This window comes from Strigops habroptila, chromosome 3 (assembly GCF_004027225.2).
Source record: "Strigops habroptila isolate Jane chromosome 3, bStrHab1.2.pri, whole genome shotgun sequence".
Classification (NCBI taxonomy): Eukaryota; Metazoa; Chordata; class Aves; order Psittaciformes; family Psittacidae; genus Strigops; species Strigops habroptila.
Window position 1 is genome coordinate 64,382,298 of NC_044279.2, and position 9,739 is coordinate 64,392,036.

Below are 9,739 nucleotides of genomic sequence, written 5' to 3' on the forward strand. Positions count from 1 at the left end.
CAACATAGATGTTTATCCCCAAATGTGGAAAAATGGCACTGCTTTAACATTTCTGAAGAAAGTGTTTGCTTTATCAGAAATGGTGTTTCAGAGAAGAGTGAGGTGTCCCTATTAGGTCAGTGAGCTGAAGGTCAGTATCAGGATAATAAAGCACAGAGAGGACCCATTATTTTTTGACATGCCAACAATCAAAAGGTGAAGGTATGTCAAATTAGAACTTTGAAAACTCTCCTGATTCACTGTGCTCCATTAAGCTTGCATATATTGAGTTGTAGTGGGTTTAGCATGTGCATTAGAGCTTAGAGAGGCTTACATTAAATGTGCAAGGAAGAAGAGTGAGTCTTTTTGCATTGCTGGGAGCAGTGGGGCATTACTACAACTGATGCTATCTTACAGGACAATTTACCTGTGATTTATGGAATAAAAGATGTCTCTACATGACCCCTCTTAAATTTCTGTATATTGCATACAAAAAAAGGTGACCTAATGGTAGACACATGCAATAAAGTGACACAGAGACAATTCTGTGCTCACTAGAAACAAGGTGTATTTTAAAACTACTCCCCATCATTTTCTTCTTCAAATGAGTCAGTTCCCACTTCCTCATAGTCCTTCTCCAGGGCAGCCAGATCCTCTCGGGCCTCTGCGAATTCTCCCTCCTCCATGCCTTCACCCACATACCAGTGCACAAAAGCTCTCTTGGCATACATCAGATCAAACTTGTGGTCGAGCCTGGCCCAAGCCTCTGCAATGGCCGTGGTGTTGCTCAGCATGCAGACTGCTCGTTGAACTTGGGCTAGGTCTCCACCAGGAACTACAGTAGGAGGCTGATAGTTGATCCCAACCTGGAAACAGGAACATGAGAGAAGGTTGTAAAAAGGCAAGAGCAGTCAAAAGCAGTCAAACAGCTGAAAAAACGTGAGTAAAGTTACAGATGCTGGGGTAGAGTGGTGCCACTACCACAACTACCAGATGGCAAAGGCCATAAAAAATAATAATATCATAAACAATATAACACATGGTCATTTTACTATCTGTAGTATTCTTCTGTTTAATGTACACTGCCAACTTTGTAGCTTTCTTAACAGCCCCTCAACACTGAATGTAGTTTCACAAAGATACACCATAGAAACTAATACAGAAAGTTGGTTCCCAGTTAAAAGCTTTCATTCTTAAACCAGCTATTTGTATGACAAATGTTTTTTCCACTGCTAATATTTGTACTATTGTTGAAATTACGCTTGCCAACACTACTACCTAGCCAGCAGGGCGGAAGCTGTATATATTTCCTTTATAAATTGTATTGGGTTTGGTATTTCCTTCATTTTAGATGTTGCTTCAGAGGGAACACTTAATGGCTTGTCCAAAATTCGTGTCTGATATTAATACTTCTTTACATTTTAACTCATATACACTTCAGATTTCCATTTACATAAATATTCAGAAGTCTGTGTCAGTGGAATGTCCAAAGGAGGAAAAGGCATACTTTATACAACCACATATTTCATATGTTCCTTCTTCTCACAAGTGGAAAACATACGAGATCTAGAACTCTAAATATGAGTTTTCTGATAGACTGAATTTGCCCTTTAAACATTAAAGAGAAGTTCATGGCAGCCCTACTCACCTTAAAGCCTGTTGGACACCAGTCGACAAACTGGATAGTTCTCTTGGTCTTGATGGCAGCAATTGCGACATTGACATCTTTGGGAACTACGTCACCACGGTAGAGCATGCAGCAGGCCATGTACTTGCCATGCCTTGGGTCACACTTCACCATCTGGTTGTTGGGCTCAAAGCAGGCGCTGGTGATTTCAGCCACTGAGAGCTGCTCATGATGTGCTCTGTCAGAGGAGATGATGGGGGCATAGGTGACTAAGGGGAAGTGGATGCGCGGGTAGGGCACCAGGTTTGTCTGGAACTCCGTCAGATCCACATTGAGGGCACCGTCGAAGCGCAGCGAAGCCGTGATGGAGGAGACAATCTGGCTGATGAGGCGGTTGAGGTTGGTGTAAGTGGGACGCTCAATGTCCAGGTTTCGGCGGCAGATGTCATAGATGGCCTCATTATCCACCATGAAAGCGCAGTCTGAGTGCTCCAGGGTGGTATGTGTGGTCAGGATGGAATTGTAGGGCTCCACCACAGCGGTGGAGACCTGTGGGGCTGGGTAGATTGCAAACTCCAGTTTGGACTTCTTTCCATAATCCACAGAGAGTCGTTCCATCAGTAAGGAGGTAAATCCAGAGCCGGTACCTCCACCAAAGCTGTGGAAGATCAGGAACCCTTGCAGCCCAGAACAGGCATCAGTCTAGAAATCAAAAGAGAAAAATAGGGGCTGAAGAAGAACGAAAAGACTTCATCTACCATATGAGCTGAAGGAGAGAGCAAGCATCAGCAATATACAACATAAATTTCACGTCAGGTTTTCTTGAGAAAGGGCTCATGATAATCCCATCCTTTTCTTTCCTCACTCACTCAACTGAGGACATAAAAATCAGATTCATCTGTGGAGCTTCTGTCTCTGAACTTCACACTTCTCTTAGTCTATCTGAAACCAGGAATGTAGAACAGCTTAATTCTATATCGGTGCTCAAGGGCTGTGCTAATAACGAAGAATTACAAATTCAGAACCCCTTTTTAAGAATACCTGGAGGCATACAGCTGGGAAGTGAACTACTGGGCTTCTCTCTCTTGGACTAGTAAGGATGTGCCTGTATGTCTTTCAATCTCTTCTCTGAACCACTGGTATCAATTATAGTTAACCAGGTACCTGTTCTGCACTTCTTTCTTCTGCAGAATCCAAACTGCTGTTTCAAAACTACTGGGACTCACCAGCTTACGGACACGATCAAGCACCATATCAATGCTTTCTTTGCCAATGGTGTAGTGGCCACGGGCATAGTTGTTAGCTGCATCTTCCTTTCCAGTGATCAGTTGTTCTGGATGAAAAAGTTCCCGGAAGGTCCCAGCCCGCACTTCATCTGAACAAGAAAGAGAAATTGTAAGAAGCTGTGTGGCTGCACTACAGTGCCAACAAGTTCTGGTTGATGTTGGCATTGATGCAAGCTTTCAGTCATGGGAGGTCATGATCCAAAAAAACACGTGCTAATGGGGAAGGGAAATGTCTCCTAAACATTTTTTCGTTGTTGCATTCTGTTGATTTATGGTGTGACCTGTATCCACCCACACAAGTTGTTATCTTCTCATGAACTTGTCAGTTGTACAGTCCGTACCCACAGGAGGACAAGTCACCAGAAAAAAAGTGTGAAGAAAATCAGGTCCCCCAGGGTGTCCCAGTTTTTAGACATCTTTCTATTGGGGGGGGTGGAACTGTCAGGATCCCACTCTGAATCTGGATCAAAGAAAAGCAGAATTCAAATGGCAAAAATGTCACAATAAACAAAATCAGAAGTTAAGTGTTTGTGCGAAGAGAAGTCATGTAAACCATATGCACTAGCTGTTGAACTCCTGGGGATCCTGCTGATCCTGTGTTTATAACACCCATGACAGAATCTGGCATTCTGTGTCACGAGAAAATTAATTTCATGCTTGGTAGACCAAGATACAAAGGGAGTGCTGCGTTGTACCAGTGGAGACTGGTGGCACACTGTGGTGAGATTAGAAAGAGTAAGCTCTTCTCCCTTTCACAGGTTTATGTCTATACTGACCTACTACACTTGGTTCCAAGTCCACCATTACAGCCCGCGGCACATGCTTCCCAGTGCCTGTTTCATTGAAAAACGTGGTAAAAGAGTCATCATTGTTGAGTTTATCCTGCACATCCTTGAAGGTGCCATCTGGCTGAATGCCATGCTCCAGGCAGAAGAGTTCCCAGCACGCATTTCCTATCTGAACTCCAGCCTGGCCAACATGAATAGAGATGCACTCACGCTAAGGGGAGAGAGCAGAGAGAGACAGGGTCAGAAAAACCAGTGCATGTTAACCCTCCTTATTCTTAGTGGTTACTTTTTCCCAGTGTATTGCTTTTCCAACAAAAAAAAGTGAATTGTCACTGTCAGCATTTCATTTGGTTGTTCAACCCCATGACCACAATGAGACTGTACATATACACCCCAGATGCTGGGACAGTTCTTTATAATATTGAAATCTATGTACTGTAATATATGGGTACATGAAAATAGGCAGGAAAAAAAACATAATTTCTTCTCCACAAACCCCACCTTTCCTCCTATGGATTGGCTCTGCTGAGGACCACATCTCAGTTCAGTTTATTTTTACTCCCGGCTGGAACCTGACACAGCCATGTGGTATCCTTCAAACTAATGTAACCCAAGACAGGTGCTGTGTTTTGATCCTTTTACCCTCTGATAGCAGGCAGTTCTGCCAAGAACTGCTTTAAGAACATTTCACCTGAGGAAATTATTTCAGATTCTCTCTCTTGAAACATATGTGCCTTCAAGCTCCTGAACAGCTATTGAATTTTACATTGCAGGCTTATTGCTTATTTGGGCAGTGCCATTGCAACAGAGTATGTTTATTTGCATAATTTTGAGCATAGTTTCTGTAGTAGCCAGGAACTTTAATGAAAAGAAACCAATGTATTTAACACCAGGCTAAAATAAGCAGGTGCCAATTGCTCCAGAATGCTTTATACTGCAGAGTACAGGAGTATGAAAATGCTGGTGCTGGTGTTCATAAGTTCAGGAGCAGAATTATAAAGTTCATACTTCCGAGTTAGTCCTGACGATTATGACACTGGGTGCAGTGAAGGGTGGTTTTTTAACAAGAGAGTGGTTTCAGATACATGGAGTTTTTTAGCTTCAGTTTTTGCTTTGGAGCAATTCTAATTAAAGTCTTCTGAGTTTTGCCTTTGTGACTTCAGTGGCTCTGTCTATACTAAGGAGTAAGAAAGAGTCAGGTGATAGTACTGAGCACTGGCCTATGATCATCTGTGTGACTGCTAACTAGCACACTCTCTGGCACAGCTTTGTCAGTGTTTTCTTCACAAATTGCCATATATTTGTTTTAGAAATGCAACTAAAGGTATTTTTTTAGAAGCAAGTGGAATTTCAGAAGTCAGCACTGCCCCAGTTAGTCATCCTCAGAAGTTCAAATGAATATGGAAGGTCAAGTTAAATATTTCATTCAATTAAATATATGATTTCTATTCAGTATTTATTTGTAAGTTGCTCACTCTGCAAATATGTAGTGGTGTGTGTAATGTGCTCTCAGGCATACTTGCACAACCCTGTTTTTCTCAACTGAGTTGTGCAAAGTATCTGAGTTAAATTTGAGTAACGAGGCTTCAGAGGTCGGTATGTTGCAGGGGAGCTGCAATCTGGAGGATCACTCACGAGGCACTGAAGGCATTTTTGGGCTTTGAGAATTCAATTAATGCTGATTTTGCACAGGACAGGCTCCTGCTTTTCTTTCAAATCCCAGCATGAATCTGTGAGGCCGGCAGTAAGAACAAAAATTCCTTTTAAACAGGGCAGTGAGGCCGGCAGTAAGAACAAAAATTCCTTTTAAACACAGAAGTGAGGCCAGCTGACTGTTTTAAAGGATGTCTTGAAAAGAGCAAAACTACAAGCCAAGCAATACTTTGAACCTAAACAACTACTTTTCTCTGCTCCTCAGATCAGTAGAGAAATTTGTCTGTTTTTTCACAGGTGGAACAAGTGAATGTTGCCTTAGAAAGTAAATATTGTAAAGCTTAGTATAGGGCTACAGCTGAAGAGTGCAGAACCAGTTCTTTTCCTTTTAGACTGAGCTTTCAGCGGTGCTAGTTTGAAGCAATATCTCATCCCAACGTTTTGAGCCAGGCCTCTTGCCATGCTCCTGCCCAGCAGTAATTTGGAAATATTCTGGCAAGGAGAGAAGATAGTAACAAAGATGTTTCTCATTTTGCATAGTAAACAGCTTTAAAACAGACTTTTAGTAGGGAAGAAGTGGGCCTTCTTCAGAGTCACAGCAGAGTAAACTGATCTCTACATGATATTTAAATTTGGAGCCCACTCTAAACTCATGTTTCACATCCCAACACTAATGTACCAGGATCTGTCTTACAAATTGTGGGCCTGACTTTCTAGCTACCAAGAGACAGTAGAAAGAACCAGGTCCTTTGTGAAACTAAACCTGGGACAGCTTTGACTCTATTAAATAACCCCCGAATACTATCTGTCTTTATTATTTATGGTACAAAGGCAGACTTTAGTCTTCCAACTATTCCGAAAACCCAGTCACTACCCTAGGTCTGCTTTAAGGCATGGAGAGCCTGTGGATGTGTGTATCTTGCCTGCAAAATGAGTGCTCTCATTTTGGACCTGCAGCTGTACCAGCAGAAATTTGAGCTAAATTAATTTAAAACAGACACAAAGGTAAGTAACTTCTTTTGTTTGTTTCTAAAAAAATTATTATCTCATATGAAAAAGAACCTGTATTGATAAAATATAGTCATAGAATCATAGAATCACAGAATGGTTTGGCTTGGAAGGGACCTTAAAGATCATCTAGCTCCAACCCTCCTGCCACAGGCAGAGACACCTTCCACTAGACCAGGTTGCTCAAAGCCACGTCCAAACTGCCGTAGTCATAACAGAAAGTACTGAAAAGCTAAGGCTCCAGATCTAATTTGTCTTATAATTCCACTAATAAGAAACTCTCTGAAGAAAACTTTGGTTCACCATGCCTTACAGCTCCAGTGAGATTCTCTAACACTCCTTTCCTACCCTGTTACTTTGTAATCGGTGCATGAGTTTTACGGCACAGATCACTGGTAAGAGCAGCAGATCTCCCTGCCTTCCTTTGCCCTCTGTCCTCCTGGTCCCTGTAAGACTGCTGTTCCCACATCCCCCTTACCATGGTGTCACCAGCGGAGTTTCCTTCCCTTTCGGATCAGTGGTGGCCGGTCCTTGCAGGAGCCCGGCTCTGGGCTGCAGGGAGGAGGCAGCCTTGGCCCAGCACCCGGCACCTGCTGCTGTGCTTCAGTGTCACGGCGCGGCAGGGAATAGGTCACCTGCTGCACCACTGCCTCCTGCCCTCCCTGCCACCCCACGTGTGCAAAGTCACCCAGATAGGCAGGGCTCGCATACACCCCACATTTCAAATTCAGTCCCACCTGGTTGCACGTGGTTATTGAATCCGAGTGTGGTCATATAGCATGTGACACACTGTACTTTCTAACACCTGAGTGTTATACACATATACCACCTACAAGACGCATACACCACCTACAAGACACATACCATCTAGTTCCCTGTTTTGACACTATATACATGTGTAGATGAAAATCACCCCGAAATTCCAATACAGGAGACTAAGAAGGCATAAGAGAGCAAATGAATGGAAAAGAGAAGGATAGAAGAAAAAACCCCAAACATAGAAAACCAGAAAGTAAATATAATTACCATTCTGAAGTGTGCTCTACTACTGTGCTTTTAAATGCTGGCCTGACTTCTTTCTGTCCTTACTCCAGCTGCCTCTCTATTAATGTTTCAGTTTACTTGTATTGCTTCTCTTTCGGTGTACAGTCATCTGGGCTGTCAGCAGGATGAGGCAGCATTCAGTACAGACTCCAGCTTGTCTGTCCAAACACAGAAAGAAATTCAATGCTTATTTCAGTGCGTATTGCAAGACATAGCTGGAGGCATCACACAAATGTTCTCACACCAAATTGGGGCAGTTGCCTCCTCCACTTTATTGTTTGCTCCTTCTGCACTACCTCAGCATTGGAAAGCTGCTTCTCTCACTGGAGACATCCTCATGTTTGCAACTCCTAGGTAACAAAGAGGAAGGGGAGCACACCTAATTGCTTGAATCTGAGTATTATGTATCCCCTGACCTTATAAACATACTGTTCATTATGATGTTTAATCAGTAGGAATTTAAATACACAATTCCTAAAATTTAAGTTAGTCTACTTTGACATGATGATATTAATAGATCGTTCTGCCACTGTTGGCAACCAGCATCTAAGTATCTTCTCTAACTAATGCCTACATTTTAACAGTGTGAAGTAGTTCATGCTGGTTTTTATAAACTCACATTTACCTTGGTATAGTCTTTATTTTGCTGATCTTTACATAAACCTGCAAATCACTCCTCTTTGATTTTGGGAAAAGCTACAGAGATTTCTGGAGCCACAAATATTTTTTACAGAGGAAGAATTCCCGTGGTAATTTCTGTCTGCTGTTTCGTTAAAGCTGGGTCCCACAGTTCTCCAGAAAATTATTGGATCATTGCTTTGCAACTAAGAAACAGGTTGTTCTAGTGTTCTTCTTCCAGTAGAGCTGGTAACATTCCAGCCAAGCTCTGGCACTCCAGAATCTGAAATGTTAATGCTCATGTGCAGAGAATCACCTCAGGAAAAAATCTCACAGGAAATACTTCGAGCAGTCCACCACCCAAATCCTCTTAGGCACTCTTTGAGCCAACATGTCAGATCTAGCAGCTACAAAACCTAAATGAGGTCTGTGAATTTCTAAATTATGTGCATCTTAGTCCATTGCTGCATTGTCTCTGCTCTTCCATTGCCCCCCTCCTCTCTTCTGAAATAGGCAGTGAGAGCACCTCTGGGAGTCAGCATTAATCATTCCTCTCCCCACCACACTCAAGCTCAACTGTCCCAGGACCCATAGACTCACCAATGTTGGGTTGCCACACTGAACTGAGTCTCACCAGCCAAAAACTTCCAGGGAGCAGGGAGTGATGGAGTCTTGAGCGACGTCCCTGGCCAGTGGAAGTACACTGGCTTTGTCTCCTCTTAGAATTAATTGAGCTTGAAAAGTCTGGGGATGACCCAGGTCACTCTTTTTCCCTTTCTCACACATGCATAGCTTAAGTTTTAGACCAAAGACCTGCTCTGTCTTGAGACAGCCCATGAACTCAAGTGCTGGAAATATGTGCTGGTCTCTGATGAAGGCCAGATACAGGTGTAAAAACCCTGAGGAAGACTTGGGCATACTGTTTTTCATGAGGTTTCCTTATGTTGCTCTGTCTACCTGTGTTGGGGAGTGCTTGGGCAGAAAACCCTCAGCCTAGATTTAGAGGGTAACCTGAAAGCTCAGTGTAGGACTGTGCTCCCAGGTACCGGTGAGTTTTGTTGTCCCCAGAGTCAGCCTCTGGGCTCTACAACATAAAGATATGAGGCAGATGCGGTCTGGACCTGGGTTCTTGGAAAGAAAGTCATCTTGCTTGATGCAGGCATTCAACCTGTTGGGCAGATAGTGAGCTTTTAGGGGGACTTCTCTGTCCTGCGTGGAACACACCTGAGACATGCCCTGCATAGGGAGGGTTGATAGCCCAGCAGCCTGGTCAAGACTTGCCCACTTCAGCTTTTACCTGGTGACACTGTTAGATGATGATGAGAGCTAAATAGGGCTGACCATAAAAAAGCTCTGCCATGGTGCGCAAATAAGTGAATTTCGCATGTGTTTAAAGTGGCTTTGCTGGTACTGCCAGAGGGCCTGTGAATAGCCCATGCTCCTGGGGTGATGTGCAGCCTGCATGCAACTGGGATGGTCTGGACGTTCTCAGAGGGCTTCTTATGTCCACACGGACAGGTGACCTCCAGAGCAACGCAACAGAGCAGAGGACTTGTGAGTTATCATTACCTCCAATTATTTAAGATACTACCAAAATCAGCCTCTTAGAGGGATTAAAAAAAAACCAACTTAACATGGCCATACAAAACCTAAACCCTTTTTCTCCATTTAAAAATAGACACAGGTCTGAAAATAGTAAAAAAAGTAAAGCAAAAGCCACACACACAAAGCAAGGA

At 43.1% G+C, this 9,739-nt stretch overlaps 1 protein-coding gene across 4 annotated transcripts; it reads right to left on the reverse strand.

Moving 5' to 3' along the window:
- Window positions 1-270: 270 nt before the first annotated feature.
- Window positions 271-9,516, reverse strand: TUBA8 (tubulin alpha 8). 4 transcript variants are annotated; one of them, XM_030480643.1, is made up of 6 exons: window positions 8,604-9,516; window positions 7,368-7,543; window positions 3,669-3,891; window positions 2,833-2,981; window positions 1,628-2,308; window positions 271-845 (listed from the first exon to the last, which is right to left on the reverse strand). In XM_030480643.1, exons 2-6 carry the CDS (start codon window positions 7,368-7,370, stop codon window positions 558-560), a joined length of 1,344 nt encoding a protein of 447 aa, XP_030336503.1. In that variant the 5' UTR covers window positions 7,371-7,543; window positions 8,604-9,516; the 3' UTR covers window positions 271-557. The 4 variants fall into 4 exon arrangements, with proteins under 4 accessions (XP_030336503.1, XP_030336502.1, XP_030336501.1 ...); XM_030480642.1 differs by having other exon boundaries at window positions 7,368-7,735; XM_030480641.1 differs by having other exon boundaries at window positions 7,368-7,735; window positions 8,005-9,516.
- Window positions 9,517-9,739: the final 223 nt, after the last annotated feature.